Source organism: Ochotona princeps, chromosome 16 (assembly GCF_030435755.1).
Source record: "Ochotona princeps isolate mOchPri1 chromosome 16, mOchPri1.hap1, whole genome shotgun sequence".
NCBI lineage: Eukaryota > Metazoa > Chordata > Mammalia > Lagomorpha > Ochotonidae > Ochotona > Ochotona princeps.
Genome location: NC_080847.1, coordinates 43,262,111 through 43,285,801, shown reverse-complemented (window position 1 = coordinate 43,285,801; position 23,691 = coordinate 43,262,111). Strand labels below are relative to the sequence as shown.

General features: G+C 47.7%; 1 protein-coding gene across 1 annotated transcript in view; it reads right to left on the bottom strand.

Moving 5' to 3' along the window:
- The window catches only part of URI1 (URI1 prefoldin like chaperone), an 80,203-nt gene extending 76,270 nt beyond the window's left edge, over positions 1-3,933 (bottom strand). The window contains exon 1 of the mRNA XM_058674049.1: positions 3,494-3,933. Within this exon, the coding sequence (XP_058530032.1) occupies positions 3,494-3,592 (99 nt within the window). The 5' untranslated portion in view covers positions 3,593-3,933. The remainder of the gene's footprint in view (positions 1-3,493) is intronic.
- Positions 3,934-23,691: the final 19,758 nt, after the last annotated feature.

Genomic DNA, 23,691 nt, shown 5'->3' with positions numbered 1-23,691 from the left:
ACTCTCACCAATTTTGGTTTTAAATAAAACAAGCAAAATTGTGTGCTCTTAAAAACACTTTTTTCTTACATAGAGTATGTGAATATATATACACAAGTGTAATTGGAACCCATACTATGCAAATTGCCCTGCAGTTTTGTTTTTTAAAACGACATTCATTTTTCACTGGAAAGACAGATACAGGAGCCCAGGGCTGTGGCCTAGAGGCTAAAGTCCTTACCTTAAACTCGCTGGGATCCCATATGGCCGCAGGTTCTAATTCCAGCAGCCCCGCTTCCCGTCCAGCTCCCTGCTTGTGGCCTGGGAAAGCAGTCGAGGACAGTCCAAAGCCTCAGGAACTGGCACCCGTGTGGGAGACCGAGAAGAAGCTCTGGGCTCTTTGGCATTGGATCAGTTCAGCTCCAGCCACTGGAACCACTTGGTGAATGAATCAGTGGATGGAGGTTCTTTCTTTTTGTCTCTCCTTCTCTCTGTATACATTTGACTTTGCAATAAAAATAAGGTAAATCTTTAAAAAAAAAAAAAAGAGTATTTAAAAAAAAAAAAGATACAGACAGGAAAGATAGAAAGATCCTCTGTCTACTCTTTCATTCCCCTAGAGGCTGCATCAGCCAGAGCTGAGCCAATCTGAAGCAAGGAGCAAGAAGGCTCTTCCAGGTCTCCCACACAGGTGCAGGGTCACAAGCTCTTGGGCTGTCCTCGAGTGCTTTCCCAGGTCACAAGCAGGGAGCTGGATGGGAAGTGAAACAGCCAGGACACAAACCAGTGCCCATATGGCATCTCCAGGTGTGTAAGGTGAGGACTTTAGCCACTAGGCTACCACACCAGGCCCTGCACTACAGTTTTTAAGGCCTGCATAAAGCACGTATCACAATCAATTTAATCAATGCCCTAATTCTGAACTCTTGTTTCGCTATTAAAGAGCTACAGGAAACTTTCCTTCCTCGTCCTTTTGCTAGATCAGAAAAGGGGAAAAAAAACCTGAAAATGCCTCAGCACTGATTCTACAAATAAAGTGAAAACAAAGTTACTGATGTTGTTTGGGGGAATGTGACTCACACTTTAGCTTTGTCCTTTGCCTCAGGTTGCTAAACTTGTGTCCATTTTATCAGTGTTTCAGAAGATACATGAGAGAGAGAAGAGAGAAAAGAGAGAAAGGGGAGAAGGTAAAACTTGCCACATTCCTCAGAACTAAAAGAACACTACCTAAAAGACCTTCCTAATCAAAATAAGGAGCATCCCAGAGGAAACTGAGAAAACTACCATTCAAATCATCTCCTTTAGGGTTCTTTGGGCAGATAACCAGAGAGGAGAGATGGAGAGATCTTCCCTGTGCGCTGGGCTAAGGCCATCGGAAGCCAGCATCTTCTTCCGGGCCTCCCACCCAGATGCCAGGTCCCCAGGACTTGGCCTGTCCTCTGCTGCTTTCCAGGCTAAAGCAGAGAGCTGAATGGCAAGTGGAGCACCTGGGCCTGGAACCGCACATACGGCGTGCTCTTCCAGTCAGCTTACGACCCACCGTACCGGCCTCCCCCTCTCATTGTCTAGATAGAAAAGGCCACAATCCAAAGTCCATTTAACTCAGCACAATAAGGAATCCTAAGAGCCACACTAACACAACTCCCATCAACTGGCTCTCTCCCCCCAACTTGGCCACAACATTCCAGGCTTGGCCAGGCCCAAGCTGGCTGCTAGGGCTAGAACTCCCTGAGAATCACGGGCAGCCTACCACAGTCCAGACTGGCAGGACCAGAGCTGGGACTAGAAACCAGGCACTTCTCCACGGGATGTGGGCATGGCTCACCCTAACCCTAACCCATCCTGGACTAAAACCACCAACAAAGCACAGTGGGCCTCAGAGTGTTTTGCACTCTGGTCAATCTGCCCGCGGAAACATCCTTCTGTCAAGGAGTCAAACATATTTGGGAAGGGCTTTCTCATCAGTTGGGAATCACTTTATAGACTGATTAACAGAGATGCACATCATTATTTTTTGTGCCAAATTAACACCAAGAGGACACAGACAAATCATTCGGTAACACAGTCCATGTCCACTGAAAGCAGTCGCTTTGTTTCCATGGAACTAGAGCTGAAACGAGTTTACCTGCTTCAGATAGCAACTGCAAAAAGCTGTTCAGAGCACCCCAGTATCCTTCATATTTCAGGTACACTAACATCAGAATAAAACCAAGCACCCTCCTCTTCACCGTGGCAAATGACAGAAAACCCCATCACGTCGGCATCCTCCACACACTGTCCGATGGATGCCAGCTAAAGACAAGGAAACCCCGGCTTCCACAGGCTGGCTTCACACTTCCTAAAACAACAAAAACTGCCAATGATTTTGCCAAAAAGTCACAAGGTTTCATAACTGGATCTTCCCCTTTCTTCTTTCCTTTTCTGTTTTTCTGATTTTAAAAATGTAATCATGTCCCATAATTTAAACCCCCATCCCGGAGAAAGAGCCATCAAGTTTAAAATCTGACACTGGTCTATGATATGACACAAAAACAGGCTCAGGAAAGGCAACGCAATGCACAAATTCACCTGAGCCAACCAGAAGCAAGCAGGCGGTGCCGAGAGTTCACCCAACAGGTGGCTGGCAAGCAAACCAGGACTGCTCCACCTCTACGAAAACCTCATCTACTAGAACAGCACACACCTTGATGAACTCTACGCAGTCACCTTTGTACAGGAAAAGTTACGTATCCTCAAGCTGTTTACAGCTTGAAGTAACATCCTTAACCTTTTAAAATCCATAATGCACTCCCAGCAAGGCATGGGACATTTTAACTCAATTAAAATGCTTCTCAAAAAAATTTTTTTCATACATTTCAGGAGACGGTGTCAATCTGAAATGTTGTGCAATCCACCAGAAAACCTCAGGTTTAACAACAAAACTGTGCTTCTAAAAATGTGGATACTTGCATCTAGACAATCTCATTTGGAGTTGCTAAACTTTGCCACCTCCTTCCTGGCAGTTTAAACCAATTTGTTTTTCTACTAAAATTAACAAAACAGCAGTCCATTAGCACAAGCACTAATAAACCTAAGCTGAGACTGCATGCAAAACGTCTCCTTACAAAGCCAGTCTAAGAGCATATATACACTTTAGCAAGGTTTGGGTAGCAAGCTAACAATATAAATAAATTAAAAGACTCCATTTTGAGCATGCTCACCCATCCTTCACCCCAAATTCCACGCAGTACTTCTAGATCCTAAGTTTTAAAACTCTCCCTCAGTTCACAGTCGCTCACCTCTCCCCGACCCCTCCCGAATGCTCCAAGGTCAAGACACGTGACTAAAGTTTCTCCCAACACTTTCCCTCCGGAGGCCACAGCCAGCCAGCGCTCCTCCCCCGGGCGGCCGTGGGGCTGCGGCCCGAGGAGGATCGGGGTGCGGGGGACCCCCAGCCCGGAGACCGGCGGGGAGCGGGCATCTCCTGAGGTGGCGGCCGCGGGCGGAAGCGCGGGACCCCGGCCCGGCCTGTTACCTTTTCCTGCTCCTCGCGGAGCCGCGCCACCTCCGGGGCGCGCAGCGGGGCCGAGGCCGAGGCCGCGACGTGGGGCTCGGGGTCTGCCGGGGCCTCCATGGCGGGACGGGGGAGAGCTCCCGGAGGCCTCAGCGGGGCGAACGAGTCCTAAACAAGTGTTTATGGAGGCGGCGTGCACGGCGGCTGCCCAGCGCCCGCGTGCTCGCCCTCATGCACTGCGCGCCCGGCGCCGAGGAGGCCGCGTCTGCCTTGGCCGCTGCCGCGGGGGCCGCTGCTCGCGTCCGGGCTGCCCAGGGCCGCATCTCACACGCGCATGCCGCCCGTCGCCGCCGCCGCCGCGGGCTCGGAGCAGCAGGCCGGCCGCAAGGAGCAGTGGGCGCCTCTCGAGTGGCCGGGCCCAGCCAGGCGTCCCGAGCCGGCCGCGCCTCCTCCGCAGGCCCCGCCCCGCGCGGCACGCCGGGAAGCGCGCAGGCCCCGCCCCGGGGCGCACGTGGTGTGGTGCGGGCTGGGCGGGAGCCGGAGCTGGAGTCGGCGTCGGGCGGCCTGAGCCTGGGGGACCCCTATCCCGGCGGCCTGCGGGACCCCGAGCCGGGCCGTCGGCCCTGGCTGGGCGACCCCGAGCCGGGCGGCCGCGGCCTGTGGGACCCCTATCCCGGCGGCCTGCGGGACCCCGAGCCGGGCGGCTGGACCCTGTGCAACCCCGAGCCGGGGGACTGCAGCCTCTCCAACCGAGCAGACCCGGGCCGGGGGAGGCCCCGAGCCTGGCGCCTGCTGCCTTGCAGCCGATCCGTGGCCTGGAGCATCCCGGGATGCCGCCGCTGGCTGCTGCGGCTGAATTCATGTTATTAAAGCTGTTTCCTGAGCACATTTTAAGTTCGACCTTTTAATGGATTAAAATACACAGTTCTATTTTGCATATGTGTTCATTGCCTTACACAGTGTAATTTTAGCATTACTAATACTAGTATGTTACTGTGAATGGCTCCATTTTCTGGGGTAACTTTACCCACAAAATCCCACTGTAGAATTTCTGGGCCTCTCTCCCCTCCTTCTGAAGGGAGCTGCCCTTGCCCTAACTCGGGCTTTCCCAGTCCCGACCCTTAGGGTGAGTCCTGTTTATTCCTGCTCTACAGAGATGAGAAGGGGCTGGGAGGTACCTGCAGTTTGCACCTGGGTACAGTTCCCAAGTCTAGACCCAACTTTTTCCTTTCTTTGAAGAATAAGAAGCAAGGACAACTTGGGGAATGGCAGGTGTTACTTTTGTGTTTTCTTCTCAAGGTATCCCCCCACCGTCACCCCCTCCACTGGGACCTCCATCTGCCTGCGTGCTCACCGCTTCCACCTTGCCCCGATAACCAACATTAGCAGTCATCCCTAGATTTGATGGTTAATCCCTGACCACAGAGCCCTGTGCCTTAGGGAAGCTGAGCCACGGGAGTGAGGCCTTGTCCCTGTCGATCGATGGTCAGTTCTGGCATGGGCTTGGGAAACCACGCCAGCGGACTTCCTAGAGGGGTGAGAAAGGTTTTGCTCCTTTGAAGCGCCTGCTGTAAGGAATGAAACTATAGCCTTGACCAAGAAGTTCAGCGCAGTGACTCTGGCAGGTGGACACCTGCTGCCCTCAGCGGGGGTGGGGGGGGGTTAGCTGGGAGGGAGCTTCCTCCTGTGATTGAATCACAGCCTCAGGCTCCCTCTGAACTCCTGGCTTACTTGGCCAGTGCACTTTCTGAAGGAGCTGGGCAGTTTGCATCAGGCTTCCGGTTCCCACCACCCAAAGGCATCCTCTAAGTCACACGGCCCGATCCTTGACTCTGCTCCTGGCCTGGATGAGCTTCTGAAAAGGAGATCAGATCATAACATTCACAGCTCCCTACTGTGACCAGAATCAAATTCAAACTCCCTACAGGAATTCTGCCTTTTGGGCCCGGCGCAATAGCGTAGTGGTTACAGTCTTCACCTTGCATGCCTAGGATCCCAATATGGCCGCAGGTTCTAATCCCGGCATCCCTGCTTCCAATCCAGCTCCATGTCTGTGGCCTGGGAAAGCAGTCAAGGACTGCCCAAAAGCTTTGGGACCCTGCACTCGCGTGGGAGACCCAGAAGAAGCTCCTGGCTCCTGGCTTTGAATTGGCTCAGCTCCAGCTGTTGCGGATCTTCCTCTCTGCCCTCTCTGTATATCTGACTTTCCAATAAAAATAAATCTTAATAAAAAAAAAACTCCCAACAAAGAAAAACACAGGGACACATGGCTTCACAGATGAATTTTATTAAACCTTTAAAGAATTATATTACTTTCTCAAGGTTTTCCAAAGAGAGCACACTGTGAGCCCAGGAACATGCCAAGTGAGAACTGCAGACCAACGTTCCTTATGAATGTAGATGCGAAAAACAAAAACGCTAACGAGTTCATCAGCATGTTTATTTATTTAAAGATTTATTTATTTTTATTGGAAAGGAAGATTTACAGAGAGAGGAGGAGAGACAGAAAGATCTTCCTCCCACTGTTTCACTCCCCAAGTAGCTGCAATGGCCAGAGCTAGGCCAATCTGAAGCCAGGTGCCAGGAGCTTCTTCCCATTCCCCCACATGGGTGCAGGGTCCCAAGGCTTTGGGTCATCCTTAGCTGCTTTCCTAGACCACAGGCAGGGAGCTGGATGGGAAGTAGAGTAGCCAGTATTAGAACTAGCATCCATATGAGATTCGAGCAGTTGCAAGGTGAGGACTTTAGCCGCTAAGCTACCATGTTAGGCTCATCATCAGCGTATTTAAAGGATCACACCTCACAAACAAGTGGTTATGTCCCATAACACAGGGTGGTTCACCTTAGGAAAATCAGTCAATGCAATGCTACTTTAGTAGAATGGATAGGACGAGCTGGTGTAGGGACACAGCAAGCTAAGCTGCCACCTCTGACCCTTGGCATCTCATACTGGAGCTCTGGTTGTTGTCCCAGCTTCACACTACTGTGCAGCTGTCCCAAAGGTGTCCCAGGACACTACTTCTTCCTCGTGTGCCTAGGAAGGCACTCGGTTCTTGCACCAAGACCCAGACAAAGGTCTTGGCTCTAGCCCCAGCCATGGCAGTCATTTTGGGGGAATGAAACTAGAAGATAAGAGATCTTTCTCTGTCTCTCCCCTTCTCTCTGTGATTTTGTCTTCCAGATACAAATCAAATAAATCTTTTTTTAAGATTTATTTATTTTTATTGGAAAGGCAGATATACAGCGAGGAGGAGAGACAGAGAGGAAGATCTTTCATCTGATTAATTACTCCCCAAGTGACCACAGTGGCTGGAGCTACACTGACCTGAAGCCAGGAGCCAGGAACTTCCTCCAGGTCTTCCATGCGGGTGCAGGATCCCAAGGTCTTGGGCCATCCTTGACTGCCTTCCCAGGCCACAAGCAGGGAGCTGGATGAGAAGTGGGGCTGTCAGAATTACAACCAGCGCTGATAGGGAATCCTGGTGTTTTCAAGGTGACAACTTTAGCTGCTAGGCCACCACACTAGGCCCCAAATAAGTCCTTTGTCTAAAAAAAAAGTGGCATGAAGGAGAAACTACCGTAATTCAAATAATACGTAAAGTGTCTAATAAAAACATTCAATAAGCTAGGTGTAGAGGGAGCTTCCTCAATATAATAAAAATTGTACAAGAAAAATCCATTGCTAATATATTTCGTGGTGAAAGAGGAAGACTTTTCTAAGATCAGGAACAAGACAAAAATGCTCACTTTCACCACTTCAACTCGGTATAGGACTAGATGTTCTAGCCAGAGCAGTTAGGCAAGATAAAGACAGGAAAGAACAAAAACTGGAAAAGAAGAAAATTCTGTCCATTGGTAATGATATGATCTTGTATATAGAAAACCTGAAGAATACACAGAGGGCAGGCCAGGCTGGGCAGGAATTGCATGCCCAGGGGCATGTGGAGCCAGCAGGGCAGAGGGCCAGCTGGAGAGTGCCAGGATTGGGTGCGAGTCATGTCAGGCTGGACCGCAGTGCCCCTTGGCAGGCACGACTTCTCAGAACCGTCAAAACCACTCTAGTAACACCCTCAGAACACTCTCTAGCCGGGTCTTTAAGGTGACATCAGGTGACTGTCCCACATCCCTGTGTACTGATGTATTTTGACAGAAAAGAAGGGCCCGGCGGCATGGCCTAGTGGCTAAAGTCCTCGCCTTAAAAGCCCCGGGATCCCATATGGGCGCCGGTTCTAATCCCGGCAGCTCCACTTCCCATCCAGCTCCCTGCTTGTGGCCTGGGAAAGCAGTTGAGGACGGCCCAATGCATTGGGACACTGCACCCGCGTGGGAGACCCGGAAGAGGTTCCTGGTTCCCGGCTTCGGATCGGCGCGCATCGGCCCGTTGCGGCTCACTTGGGGAGTAAAACATCGGATGGAAGATCTTCCTCTCTGTCTCTCCTCCTCTCTGTATATCCGGCTTTCCAATAACAATAAAAAAAAAAAAAAAATCTTGACAGAAAAGAGCAGCCCCCACCTCTCCCTTGTGGACACAAGAGGCAAAAAAAAAAAAAAAAAAACCATTTGGTCCACCCACCTTCCATGACACCTGACCCTCCCCACCCTGATCAGAGGTCCATATGGGAATGTATCACTCTCAAGTATGTAAACCATATAAAAGAGAAAACTAAAGAAAAGTCCCACATGCACATGTATGTCCACACACACAGAGCTAATGAAGTTGCCCTAAATGCAAAATACAGCAGCACACAACTATCAGCTGTTTTCCTAAACACCGGCAGTGGCTTATCAGTAAAATAATTCCCTTTGTCCTAGAAGCAAAAAGAATAAAATATCAAGTAAAAAACTTAACGATGAAGTTGCAAAATTAGTGCCCTGAAAACTACAAAACCTTGCTGGAAGACGTTAAAATGAAATAAGTAAATGGAATGATCAACAGAATTGGAAGACATAACACTGCTTAAATGACACTTGTTTGAATTCCCTCAGAATTCATAAGTTGCAGTCAATAGGGTTATATTTTTGAAATAGGGCCTTCACAGAATAACTTTATTTCTAAATTATTTATTTGGAAGGCATATAATCACAGGGAGAGAGAACAAGAGAGACACAGAAAAAGAGCTCTTCTGTTAGCTGATTTTCTCCCTAAATGGTCTTACTGGCCCCAGCGGGACAAGGCCAAGGCAGGAGCCCAGAGCTCCATCCAGCTCTCTCATGTAGGTGCAGGGGTCTGAGCAACTGGGACAGCCCCCATCCAGCGTACATACAATAGGAACAGCTTCCTGAGGACATAATGACACAGGTACAAGCCATGGAGAGAAACTTCACCAGGAATGAAAATTTTCCAACACCTTAATTTGTTTACTCATGCAGTCTGCAGTTACGCAATCCAAGCCAACTAATATGACTGTATGCTGCCCAAGACTCTACAGATTCGGTCTAATCTGTCAAATTCCAGTGACATGCTTTTGCAAAAATGGGAAAAAACCAAGACTGGATTGGAATTTCAAAGGACTCCAAATAAAACAATCTTGAAACAGAACTACTTGGAGGTCTCATACTTTGAGATTTTAGAAGTTACTACAAAGCTACAATAATTAAAACAATTTGAAGCTAGCCTAACGATGGTCGTGTAGACTAAGGACGGAACAAAGAGCCGACAATCAAACTCTCTAATATATGGCCACCTGATGTTGGACAGGCATCTCAAGAACATTCAGCAAGAAAAATCAGTGTCTTTGACAGATGGCATGGAGGAAACTGGATATCTACAAGCAAAAAGAAGAAAATGGATCCCTGCTTTGCATTATATTAAAATAACTCAAATATGACACTTTAAATTGTAAGAAAAAAAAAACATAAGAACAAAACTTTGTAACCTTAAATTTGACAGTTATTTCTCCAATATGACATTAGAAGCACAGGAGGCTAAAGAAAAAAAAAATAGCTGGCATGTGGTATAGCACATGAAATGGCCACCTGAAGTGCCAGCATCCCATATAGGCACCTGTCTGAGGCCCAGTGGCTCCACTTCTAACCCAGCTTCCTCCTAGTGTACCTGGCAGAATGGAAGATGGTCCAACGCCTGAAGCATGGAGAGTCCTGTCTTCACCTTTAACCAATCTGGCCATTATGACCATTTGGGGGTTGAATCAGCAGATAAAAGATTCTCTCTCTCTCTCTCTCTCTCTCACGCGCACACACACACACCGTTCAGCTTTTAAATTAATAAATATTCTTTTAAAATAAAAACAAGTAAGCTGAACTGCACCAAACTTTAAAACTTTGGAGCCATCATCTTGGTACCACCTGCAATGATGGCATCCCAGAACAGCACACCAGTCCTGGCTGCTCCGCTTTCGATCCAGCTCTCTAATAAGGCGCCTAGAAAAATCAGCTGAGGCTGACCCAAGGACGTGCATGGGTCCCTGCACCCACATGGAAGTTACAGATGGAATTCTCGGCTACCTATTTCAATCTGGCTCAGTTCCAGCTCTGGCAGCCCCTGGGAAGTGAATCAGCAGATTAAAGATATTTCTCTCTCTGCCTTTCAAATAAGTAAATAATTTTTTTTAAATTAAAAGCTTTTATGCATTAAATGAAGAGCATATTAAGCCATCACACTAGGCGTTTTTCCAAAGATGTACAAATGGTTACCAACACACGAAGAAACTTTAACATCCTTAATCACCATGGAAGTGAATCTAAGCCAGGATGAAATACCACTTCACTGTTGCTGGCATGGCTGCTACTGAAAATAAATTTATTTTAATTAATGGAAATTAAGTATTGGCAAGAATGTAAAGAAGCGGAAACTTTTTTCCATTGTTGGTAGAAATACAAAACAGTAAAGTTACTATTAAAAAAAAAAGGGGGAGGAGGCGTCACCACACGGCAGCTTAGTGACCAAAGTGTTCACCTTGCATGCACTGGGATTCCATATGGGTGCCACTAGTTCATGTCCCAGCAGCCATGTTTTCCCAACCAGCCCCTGGCTGTGGCCTGGGAAAGCAGTAGAGGATGGTCCAAAGCCTTGGGACCCTGCACCTGCATGGGAGACCCAGAAGAGACTCATGGCTCCTGGCTTCAAATTGCCTCAGCTCTGGTTGTTGCGGCTGCTTTGGGAGTGAATCAAAGGGCTGAAGATCTTTCTCTCTGTCTCTCCTTCTCTCTGTATATCTGACTTTCCGATAAAAATAAGCAAAACTTTTTTTTTAATGTCAGTTTCTCAAAAGTTAAGCACAAAGTTATTCTATAATCTAGCAGTTCCTCTCCTAGGTCTGTATCTCAAAGAATTCAGAGACTCAAACACTTGTACACCCACACTCACAGCTGCCAAAGGTGGACACAGCCCAAGTGTCCTTCACGTGTGTGTACACAGGTATATGCTCGGGTGTGTGTGTGTGTGTGCATTGCAGTCACAAAAGGAGTGGGGCTCTGATACATGCTATCCCATGGGTAAACAATGTAATGGACTATGAACATATAACATGGAGAAGGTATATTCTGGGAGGGGAAATTTTTTAAAAGGCAGTACGGATTGGAGCCAGCACAACAGCTCAACAGTCTACCTGTAGGTGCCAGCATTCCATATGGGAGTCAGCACCAGTCCCAGCTGCTCCACTTCCCATCCAGCTCCCTGCTTGTGGCCTGGGAAAGAAGCAGAGGACGGCCCAAAGCCTTGGGACCTTGCACCCGCGTGGGAAACCCGGAAGAAGCTCCTGGCTCCTGGCTCTTGGCTCCTAGCTTCAGATCTGTTCAGTTACAGCCATGTTGACTATTTCAGGAGTGAACCAGTGGATGGGAGATCTCTCCCCCATCTCTCCTCTCTGTAACTCTTGCTTTCCAATAGAAATACATAAATCTTCAAAAACAAAACAAACCAAAAAAAAAAACATGAATTTAAATCTTTGCACTAAAATAAGCTCCTTTTAATCCCAACATCCATGAGCTTTCTGCAAAGCACTCTGAAGTAGCATGTGTGTTTACGCATCCCATATTTTTGCTTTATTATGGGTTAGCTTTGTTCCGAAGCACAATGGAAAGCCCAGAAGTAGAGCCACACAAGTATAACCAACTGATTTGTTTCAAAAGTACCAAGGCCATTCAATGGAGAAAAAATGGTCTTTCCCACTAATGGTGTTGGAACAATTGGATATTCATTTGCTAAATAAATAACTAAATAAATTTAAAGCAAACTTGTGCCTACTTCATACCTTACATAACAAGGAACTCAAAGTGAATCCCAGACCCAAATACAAAGTTCAAAACTGTAAAATCCCTGGAGGAAAATGGGAGAGGGAAAAAGGCTGTGGTGTAGCACGTTAAGTTGCCACTGACATCGCTGGCTTTCCATATCAAAGCATCAATTCATGCCCCAGTGCGTCTGATGCAGCTCTGGCTCCCTGCTCTGTTTTGAAAGGCAGGGAAGATGGTTCCGATGCTGGAACCCCTGCCACCAACTTAGGAAACTGAGATGGAGATGCTGGCTGTGGTCTGGTCCAACTCTGGCTTTTGTGCCATTTGGGGAGTAAATTTGTAGTTCAAAAGTCACTATCTCTTTCCCTCCCCAACTCTTTCTCTGATGCTCCATCTTTCAAATAAATCTGTGTTTAAAAAATAATAGAGGAAATCTATGTGACTCTGAGTTTGGTAATAAAAAATGATAAATTGGAATTTATCAAAATTAAAAATTAGTGCATTGTGGAAGGTATTGATGAGTAGGGGAAAAAATCACAAGACACAGACAGAGAGAAAATATTTGCCAATCATCATCTGATACACAACTTGTAAACAAAATATATTCTCAGAGCATAACAACAAGGAAATGACCCAACTTAAAAGTGGGTAAAGGATCCAACAGCCATTTCACTAAAGAAAATATATGGGGGCCTGGCGGCGTGGTCTAGCGGCTAAAGTCCTCGCCTTGAAAGCCCCGGGATCCCATATGGGCGCCGGTTCTAATCCCGGCAGCTCCACTTCCCATCCAGCTCCCTGCTTGTGGCCTGGGAAAGCAGTTGAGGACGGCCCAGTGCATTGGGACACTGCGTCCACGTGGGAGACCCGGAAGAGGTTCCTGGTTCCTGGCATCGGATCGGCGCAGTACCGGCCGTTGCGGCTCACTTGGGGGGTGAATCATTGGACGGAAGATCTTCCTCTCTGTCTCTCCTCCTCTCTGTATATCTGACTTTGTAATAAAAAATAAATCTTAAAAAAAAAAATTAAACAGGCTCTCCATACCACCAGGCAACCAAATTCCCAGGTGATACAGAAATGATATGAAAACTTAGGTCAAAGCAAGATCTGAATAGCAACAGTGATAGCAGCCAAACGAAGGCAGGCAACATAAACGGCTTTGGTTAACACGACAATGTGCGAAACAAGAATGGCCTGCTTGGTCCTATCTTGGACCTCAAGTTGCTTCAGCAAGACAAGTGACCTGGGATTTCAAAGGTGCCTTCTAACCCTGCTGCAAACGGACACAGATGCCCACAAGTGCCCTCAGCTGAATCCCAGACATCACCCTGGAAAAAATTCAGCAAATAAAAATATAGGTCACTCCGTTAAGTTTAAGTTTCTGATAATCAACAAATAAAATCTTAGTGAATTGTCTGTGTAGTATTGGCAGCCCACTAATGGTCTCAATGGGCCTCCTGGTCCTTGAGAGCTGACAGTTTTTCCCTCCACATCCTATTGTTCTATTAAAAATAAATACCTCGAACATCAAGGACCAAGTACCACTCACCTGGCAGACTCTACTCTTGCCTGCCAGGATCCAAGGTGGAAACCAGCGTAGGGAAGTGGAGGACATGGAAGAGCATCCCACGGGGCAAACTCCAGCTGGTGCTGGCTATTGCCCACTCAGACCGGCCTGTGGAGGGGTTCTCCACCCTGGCTTCCCAGCGGGACCTTGGCTCTGGCCCTGGCAGGTGGGAATCATTTAATCTTCTCTGGAGATCTTCACAGATTTGGCTGCAATAAAGCACACCAATGCAGGGACACGAACCACAGTCGTCCCTGTGTTCTCTTTAACTTTTGTGTCGCGGTATAGCACATGTACAGAAAGCCACCCAATCCTTAACAGCTACATGATTTTCACAAAGTAAGCACCTCACATAGCCAGCTCCCAGACCTAGAAATAGGATCTGTCTAGAACCCCAAAAGCCCCTCCAAGTCCCTTCTGTTTACCGTTCCCTGTCCTTTCCCCAGCTCTGCCCTGGTGACCACTATCCTGAATTTTAGGTCCTTTTGCTGGGTGTCACCAGTTTTGAATTCACACAATTACATTCATACAGTTATGTGCATTTGCATCCGGCTCTTGGGTTCCACCTCAGCTTATTTTGTATAATCTTTTAATCAAAACTGACTGCATAATTTTCAGTGCCCCATGCAAAATGAAAAATCAGGGCTCCTTGCTCTAGAGTTATTGAGAATTTCAAGGTGGCAACAGTGATACATAAGTCAGTCGTGGGGTCCATCTGAATGACTATGAGTTCCATACCCATGAGATTCGCCCACACCACGGCTTGCCTGTTTGCCAGTGTGTCTCCTCCTTGGGGCAAGGGTTGTGCTGGGGACACATAGCATCTCTGCCACTTGTGGGTGCCTCCCAGAGGCCCTTGGGCCTGGAGAGAGGGCAATCATGCGATACCCTGTCTACTTTCTGGATGTAGAGGCCAGACAGGATGCCAGTCATTGTGGCACCATGCTGAGGACCCGCAGCAAGTGAGTGCTTGGCTGGGCCTCACACTGCAGCCTCCGGGTTCTGGAAGGCATTCCCTACTGAGAAGCCATGCCCAGCCTGCCTGAGATTCTGCTCATTGTGGATTACTGGACCCAGGATGAAGAAAGCCAAGAGTCCCTGCCAACAGGGAATTCCAATGCAACAACAACAACAACAAAAACAAACAAACAAACAAAACATCTCTGCCTTCCAGGGATGAACTCAGGGCTTGGCTCTGTCCAAGTAAGCAGTCAATGCTACCAGAGGTAGGGGTAGGAAAGGAAGCTAACACAGGCAGATGTCCCAGGAGCCCTGAAGAATAAAGTAACAAAACCATAGCTGGGTTCACATGTGCATGATCTTGGTCATCACACAGGTGCTGCACCTATGCAGCCAGCATCCTTGCTAGTCCACACATCACTTGCTCATGGGACATCATCTGATTGGTGGGGCTTTTCCAGGGCTGGGAGGGAGCTGGCCTGTCCCTGTAGGGAGAGAGGGAGGGAGGACATTCCTTTGAAGGAACTGAAAGGGTCACTAGTATCAAGGAATGAAGTTTGGTGGCTAAAAAAATGCTCCCAAAGTCCTCTGTAACACAAACATTTGTTTGCATGGCCAGTACCTGGAGGAACAGTGAGGAGCTCCTTCCTGACTTTGAAAATTATTTTTGCTTCTGCCACGTAAAAACTCACAGAGCCTCTACAGAACATGCGTTTGTGGGCATCTCAGTGTCTGTGACAGCAGGTGCACAGCTGAGTGTAGACGTCCGTTTTCTGAGACGAGGGCATACTGGCGAGCACTAGCTCCAGGGGAGACTGCAGGGGGATTCCTGGAGGGCACCAGCCCTTGAATTGGCAGAATGTAGATCACCCTCACCAGGGTGGGTGGTACCATCTGGTCTGTTGAGAGTCCCAGCAGAAGCGCAGAGGGAGAGCAAATGGACTCTTTCCTGAGCTGAGCACTGCCCTGCTCCAGCCCTCAGACACCAGAGCTCCTGCTTCACACCATCTTCAGACTGAGCCTGAATCCCAGCAAGGCTCCCCGGGGGCCCCTGCTTACAGATGGCAAGCACTGGGACTTGTCACCACCCTTCACGACCCAAGCCAGTGCCCATGACACAGATCTTACTGATCCAAAGAGCTCTGTTATCCTCCTGGCTCTGCTTCATCTGGTGAGCCCTGACTCACCCCTGTGGCTAAAAGGAAACTGTTCGTGCCGCACCCACTAGCAATGAGAAGGGGCAACACAGCCAAACTTTCACTCACCAATCCCAGACCAGCGTCCTTCTGGCATGAGCCTGCCCTGAACAGATGGCCTGTTGGTGTTGAGGAGTGATCTCAGAGAGATGGGAGAGGAGTGTGAAGTGGTTGGGGAAGAAAGTGGACGGAAGCTCTGACTATGACCCAAGACAGAACCTAGAGTCCAGCAAACCCGAGGATTCCGGTGCTCAGCCACGGGCGCGTCACAGGCCTCACGGTGCCTCCCTTCATCTCAAACCCTCAGCTCCAATCCCAGCTAGCAGGACTGGCATTCAAGAGGGAAAATGTGAGGACCTTGCAGCTTATGGATAAGCACTGCCCGCTGCTTCCTGGGCTGAGCCAAAGGGGCGTCTATTAGCCCTCACCCCCTCTCCCTGCAGCATAAGGCAGGGTAATAGTACAGGCCCAAGTGGGGGACGTGTCTGGGAACATGCCGACTCCTGATTGCAATTGTGAAAGCATTTCCTGCTCTGGGTCTTGCAGAGCACAGCAACTGAGCAGGGGTTGGGCCTGGTGCAACTTCACATGAATGCACTCCGTTAGATGCTACTGGGTAACAACTCCTTACCCAGCCAAAGCTCAGTCATTGGAAAGAGCCATAATGTTTTACTCCCTTGTGAGTGTGTGGGACCCCTCTGCTGTAGGTTATACTTGGCTGGGGCCCTATAACTGGGGTTCCACATGTCTGATCCTCCTTCTAGAACCAGCCAATTTGCCTTGCAGGTGGGCAGGTAATACGCAAGAGAGCCGGCAGACACTCAGAACCTCTCAGACTGGCACACTATCACTCCAGTCTCATTCTTTTGGCTGGCATAGTGCTCATGACCAAGGAAGTCAGCATGAGCGGGCACTGTAAAGTTATGTGGCCAAGGGATGCAACAGGGATAGATAACAAAGCGAGGCCAGTGAGCAGACATGCTCCTAAGGGTGGGTGGAGCTGGCCCAGAGCCTATGAAGCACACTGACCTAAGCTGGGTGGCAAGGAAAAGCCCAGGTAATGCACGGAGCGGCTGGGAAGCCAGAGACCATGAAGCTGGCTGTCTGAACGTGGCCCGAAGCAAGCTGGCGGCAAGCAGGGTTCCAGCCACCTCCACATGCCCAGAAAAGGGTTGTGATAAGGTTCCCAGACCAATCAGGATTACTCTAGGGCGGAGCTAATCCAAAAATACAGAGCAATTTTAGATTTTTTTAAATAAAAACTATGTTTTTAAAGATTTATTTCTTTTTATTGGGAAGGAAGATCAGATTTGTGGAGAGAAGGACAGGAAAATCTTCCATCCAAATGGATGGGATGGCTACAAGGGCGAGGCCGAGCTAATCCAAAGCCCAGAGCCAGGCATTCTTCTGGGTCCCCCATGTGGGTGCAGAGCCCCAAGACTTTGGTTCATTCTCTACTGCTTTCCCAGGCCACAAGCAGGGAGTTGAATGGATAGTGGAGCACTTGGGACACAAACTGGCATCCATATGAGATCCTGGCATTTGCAAAGTGAGAATTTAGCCATTAAGCCATCACGCCAGGTCCCAAAACCACATTTTCAACTGCCTGCTCTGTAGTAAAACCAGTTAAGCTACCAATCGCAGTGTCAGCATCAAAGATGGGCACAGGTTCCAGTCCCAGCTGTTTTCCTTCCAATCCAGCTGGCTGCTGATGTGCCTAAGTAAGCAGTGGAAGATGGCAAAAGCGTTTGGACCCCTGCGCTCACATGGGAGACCCAGACGAGGCTTCTGGCCCCTGCATTTGGCCTGGTCCAGCCCAATATATTGCAGCCATTTGAGGAACGAATCAAGAGATGGAAGATCTCTCTCCTCACCTCTCTCTCTTTCACTATAACTCTGCCCTTCAAATATATACATAAATCTAAAATCACATTTTTTTGTACTTAGCTATTTACATTCCACTTGTACCAGGTTCTTTGCTATAGCCACTTAGCAACTGTAGTAATATTTCCTTGATATTTTTATTGACATCAATATGTATTTTAATGTATATTTTAATGGAAAAATTTAATATACCAATGACCTGTGACATTTTGAACACACGCTTTAGTTAAGTTTTTATGTAGCTAAACACAAAAGCTTTGGGATGAACATATTTATTTATACTGTTAAAGAATAACAAATCAGGCCAGCATAATGGCTCAATGGCTAAATCCTCATCTTGCCAAGTGTCAGTTCATGTCCTGGTGCTCTGTTTCCCTTTCAGCTCCCTGCCTGTGGCCTGAGAAAGCAGCAGAGGACGGCCCAAAGCCTTGGGACCCTGCACCCATGTGGGAGATACAGAAGAGCCACGTGGCTCCTGAATTGACCACTTGGGCAGTGAACCATTGGATGGAAGATTTTTCTTTCTGTCTCTCCACAGATCCTGGGATTTCTCCTATCCCCTCCCCAAAGCCCCCCTACCAACATACACACGATGAGTTCTCCCATATCCTTACAACAGCATAGTTCCTCATAAACAGTCATAAGTCCATCACTGTGGGCATGGACAATGGCAGAGTCCAGCATCCCATTGTCAAGACACATCCAACAGTTTCATTAGGAGTCCATCCTCGATCCAGTAGAGATGCATACCACACCATATCCTCACATCTGAACATGTCAGTCTCCACTACACAGTCACTATACATTCCCCCCAAGTGAAAAGCCACAACAAAATCAACAACAGGAAGAAAAGAAGAAATAAAAAAAAAAAACCCTGAAGTTAAATAACAAGTTACTGAAAGACTGATGAGTCATTGAAGAAATGAAAAGCAAGAACCTTCTTGAAGAAAGTAATGCTACTATGTGATCTGTAAGTAATTGAAAATTTTAATGAGAAAAAAACGTGTTTTGAAGAGCTGAAACTAGAAAAAAAAACATCAAAATCCATGAGATGTAGTTCCTGCAGATCTTTGTTGATGAGATGTGTCTCCTGTAGGGCAACAAATGGATATTTTTTTAAATTTATTCATTAATTACATTGTATTATGTGACACAGTTTCATAGGTACTGGGATTCTCCCAACCCCTCCCCAAACCCTCTCCCCATGGTGGATTCCTCCACCTTATTGCATAACCACAGTTCAAGTTCAGTTGAGATTCCCTCATTGCAAGCATATGATATGTTTTGTTTTTAATCCAGTCTACTAATCTATGATGTTTGATAATTTTAAGCCATTGACATTCTGGGTAAATATGAATGGTTGGTAATTTGGTCTTGCCATTTAGCAATAGTTTATTCATTGATTTAGTCTTCTGTTATTTTACTAGGTAAAACAACAACTTCTTTTTTTATTATCATTTTATGATACAGTTCCATAGGCCTTGGGATTTCCCTTACCCTCTCCGCAAGTCCTCTCCCCTCTACTGAGCTCCCCTATATTATTACTATAGTACAGTTCTTCATAAATAGTCATACACCAATCACTCCTATATTTGGCCTTTTAATAGTCTCTTAATTCTTTTTTTTTAAAAGATTTTATTGTTATTGGAAAGCCAGATATACAGAGAGGAGGAGAGACAGAGAGGAAGATATTCCATCCGATGTTTCACTCCCCAAGTGAGCCACAACGGCCGGTGCACGCCAATCCGAAGCCGGGAACCAGGAACCTCTTCCGGGTCTCCCACGCGGGTGCAGGGTCCCAATGCATTGGGCCGTCCTCAACTGCTTTCCCAGGCCACAAGCAGGGAGCTGGATGGGAAGTGGAGCTGCCGGGATTAGAACCGGCACCCATATGGGATCCCGGGGCTTTCAAGGCGAGGACTTTAGCTGCTAGGCCACGCTGCCAGGCCCAGTCTCTTAATTCTTGAACATTTTTTTTTTACCTTGACACAGCTCTGCTTCCAGCTTTTTTATTGTTTCCCCATTGTGACAAGAAATATCTTCCAATTTTGAGATTCTTTCTTCTGCCTCCTTCATTCTGTTATTGAGACTTTCCACTGAATTTTTTATTTGCTCTGAGAGTCTTGCTCAAGAGAGTTTTATAGTTCAACAGTTCTGCATTGCTGCCGATCTCGCCACTCCAATCATGATGAAATCTTTTCAGAATCCACTGGCTGATGCCGTCCACCTTAGAGTTTTTCCATTTGCCCAAGTATTCACTGCCAACCCTTGGCTGGGGTAGTTGATCAATTTATTCTGTTTTCTGTCCTCTGCTGTGGTACTAGGTGGTCTCTGAATAATGGAATGTGCTGCCATACCCTCCATGTGCAAAGTCAGTATTATTTTTTATGTGGGACTAGTGCACTGCACTGAGCTTAGCTCCTAGCTCAGTGCATGCACTGAGTCCCCTCTGTCTGCTCCCAGCTCAGTGCATGTACAGCTCACTGTGTCCCTGCGGCCTCAAAGTCGCCACACTGTACAAAATGGTGCCTGATGCGCTGCTGCTGGAGTCCTTGATCTGCTGGCTATTAGTTCTTGGGACTGCCTGGACCTATTTTGGGTGGAACCTGTAGGATGCCACATCATTGCAACTCACTGAGCCTTAAATCAGTTCCCTCCCAGCTGAGTGCATGTGCAGTCCTGTCCCATAGACTTTGCCTCCCTATACAAGATGGCACCTGACTCAGCTCTACTAGGGGTTTGGGCTGTGAAATCTACCCTGTTCCCACACTGCCTGTTTGGGATCTGCTGCTCTGTCTCTGTTACTGGTCAAATCAAACAAACCAGCAAGATGGGCAGTTCTCTAGGTTCACCTCCTGAGTTCCCAGTGAACTCCCCTTCCCACCTGGTTGCTGGTGGAGTTCCAGCCGCTGATGGAGTTCAGATCGCCACTTGCTGAATGCCAATGGTGTATCGGGTCACTGCAACATCACACAGTTGTCTTCATTGCTTTCCTGTGTCCATCAGTCTCCAGATGCCCCTCTGTCATTGGTTTGTCCTCTCCTATTTCCTGGAATGTACCCTCTCTGCTAATGTTTCTCTGTCTGTTTAAACTTGTCCTCACTCTATTTTGCCATCTTGATTCTCTCTACTGTCTGGTGCCTCTTAGGTTTTTCCTGATACCAAGTATGTGGTATCACAGAACCACCTGGAGAGTGCATAATCCGGGAGTGAGAGAGACCCGGGAGGGTGATAGTGGGCTCCTCCCTCTTGGGTTACCACTCCCACGGGAGGGCATGAAAACTAGGACAGGGGCTGGGGTGGCTAGACGTAGAGGCACTCAACAACATCCGTGAGGGCTGGATAGTAGCGCTGGTTAGATGGAACAAAGCTTCAATACCCATCGACATGTATGCTGGGGTCCGTGTGATGGGTGTAGAAGACAGGAAGGTGTGGCAGAGTATTGTTCCACTGCATGCAGGGCCGCAAGGAACTTCCCTCTGTATGGCAGGGCCCGGCGGATGTCTCTCCGACCACCTGAATGCAGCCCCACCTCCCTTTGCATGGACACCAGACGATCCCACTGAGAGTTCTGTGATTTATTTAGGCATTGTCTGCCTCTGCAGAGTTAATGTTTACTATCAATGTGAGCTTGGAAGCTGATGATCCTGATACCGTTTTAGCCAATAGGCCTTTCATTATTGCTGTCTCGGCTGCCCCCATTGACCATATGCTAATCAAGGTGTTCCGTCCCCAGGTGTAGTGGGAATCTATTCTTTCCCTCTTTCTTCGATCTTCGGGTCCTTCCTTCTGTGATGCCTTTCCTCCCTTAACTGATTCAAGACTGAGCTGTAGAATGAGGATTGCCACAGGAATGTGTTACTGATTGATATGTACCATCTATTGAGAACTTCCTAACCATGGCGCCAGGATGGATAACATCCTGCTTTAAGGTGAAACAGATGGCAGAATTACCCTTAGAAACACCCACTTGACCATGACGTAAAAAGCCTGAGCCAGAGTTTGACTGCTTCTGTATAAATAAAGCGGACAGCTTTATTGCATGTCCACGATGATCATGGAATCCTAGTGGTCTCTCTCTCTCTTTGCGCCTCATCCACGCACCCTCCTCGAGTTCTGAACTCAGCTGCAGCTGGACTCCGGCACATGTACAAGAGCCGAATGAGATGCGGGACAGACTGGACTAGTCTGCTACACATACTGGCAAACCAGGGTAGGGGGTGGGTCTGGTTAGGGTTACTGTGGGTCACTCTGACTAGGCTGCAGCTCCCACTGGTTGATGTGAGGGCCGAGTATGTGCTGGGCAGACCAGGCTGCACTGCAACACCTATTGGTTCCAGTGGAAGTCGGGACTGAAAACAGAATCAACCCATCAATTGCAACCATCAATTGCAATCGTGGTGATGGACTGTGCCGGGCCCTGTGCGTAAGAATCTGGTCTGGGAATACCTCAAAGTTTCTTTGGGGATCTCCCGAATCGAAATGCCCGACTCAGAACCCTAACCAAGAAAAGACAGACGACAAAACAAGTCAATCAACCACCTCAGCTATATGTTGGCAGCGAAATACTGGGCAAATGGAGACTCTATGATGGACTGTGTCAATCAGTGGATTCTTCAATGACCTCATCGTGCTTGGAGTGGCGAGACTGGCAGCGATTCATAACTGGTGAACTATCAAAACCACTTGAGCAAGAATATCGGAGCATGCCCCACATCGGAGACCTGGGGTGGGTGGGAAACTGGGTGGGGCTTCTCCTCCCTCAATATCCCCCTTTACCTCAGATACATGAAGCAAACAATATGGAAATAATAGTCTTACCCACTTTCCTATAGCCCTTGAACCTTTTTACCCTAATTAACTATGCAAAGATTGTAAAAAATATTTGTATAAAAAACAAATACGTGGTATCATGTGATATTTGTCCATAACTAGATTATTTCATTTAGCCTGATGTCCTCCACCTTTATCCATGCTGTCATAGTGCAGGACTTTTTTTTTTTTTTTTACTTTTTGTGGATGAAACACACATACATACACATCACACTTTCTTGATCCATTTGTCTGTCGATGAACGCTTGAGTTGTTTCTACATCTTGGCTATTGTGGATAATGCTGGGACTTAAGGTTGCAAATATCTCTTGGAGATGATAATTTCAATTCTTTTGGATAAACACCCAGAAGAGGGATAGCTGGGCATATGGTAGTTCTATTTTTACTGTTTTAAAGCATCTCCACATTGCTTCCCATAGCAGCTGCACCCTTTCACATTCTTACCAACAGTGCATGAGCGTTCCAATTTCTCGACTTCCTTGCCAACAGCCACTACCTTACGTGTGTATGCATGCCAGCCATGCTGGCAGGTAGGGGGTGACACTTCCTAGCGGTTTTTATTACATTTCTATTTGTAATGTTTGGGATCTTTTCATATACTTGCAGGCCAGTTAGTAACTCCTCAGTGCTGTCCACTATCCAATCAAGATTCAAATTTCTTGAAGTTTGAAAAAATAATGTAGGCACCCTCTCCACCCCACCCCCACCCCATCCCACACCGCTGAACCACAATGGCTGTGTGTTTCCACAGGCTCCGGTGTGGCCTCATGGCAAGGTGTGGGCAATCCCCCGACACTGTGATGCTCAGCGGTGGGGTGCTTCCACACCAAGGCAGCCATCAGCACGGGAGATCCTCTTCCACAATTGTTTTGTTTGGTGGAAGAAAAACTTGAGTACACCACTCTTTGAAGGAGATAAGTAAATGACTGTCCATGCTGCTGAAGTGTGCTTGGATCACAATGCCCAGGGGTGGTCCCAGCCCCTGGCCCTAGGTGATCCTACAGTTTGACCAGTATATTTTCAATCTGGTGTTCCAGGCTTTGGACAGTCCTTCTTCCTCTGCATTCACCACTCTGGTGCGCCTAAGCCTTTGAAATGCATTTCCTGGGCTCTTTAATTGCCCTGTCACAATTGGAAAATGGTTTCCATAGCCAGTCCAGCTTAAGGTCCCTCTTGGCTTGGCTGTGAAAGTGTCAGGGTCTTCTTGAGGTTCTTGCCTGTCTCTCAGTGCCCTGAACTCTGACACAGGGCTGGATTTCTCCCCGAGGCTCCTGGATCCTCAGCCCATGGAACATGCCAGTAAAGAGGAGGAGGTACAGGAAGAGAGGCAAAAAAACTGACCACAAATTGATAATAGGTGAAGCTGGAGGGTGGACATACTCTATTTATCAGAGTTTCATATTTTCCATAATCAAAAAGTGGGTGGATAAAGAATCAATACAATGCCCAGGATGCACTTGTGCTTTGGGAGGTCGAGCGTTGATAGAGTAAGTGCTATGCACGCTTCTAACTGAGTTTATAAAGTAAACCAGGAGCTTTCAGACAGAGAAGGCCTTAGGCCACTGCCCAATCTACGGGTTTGGTCT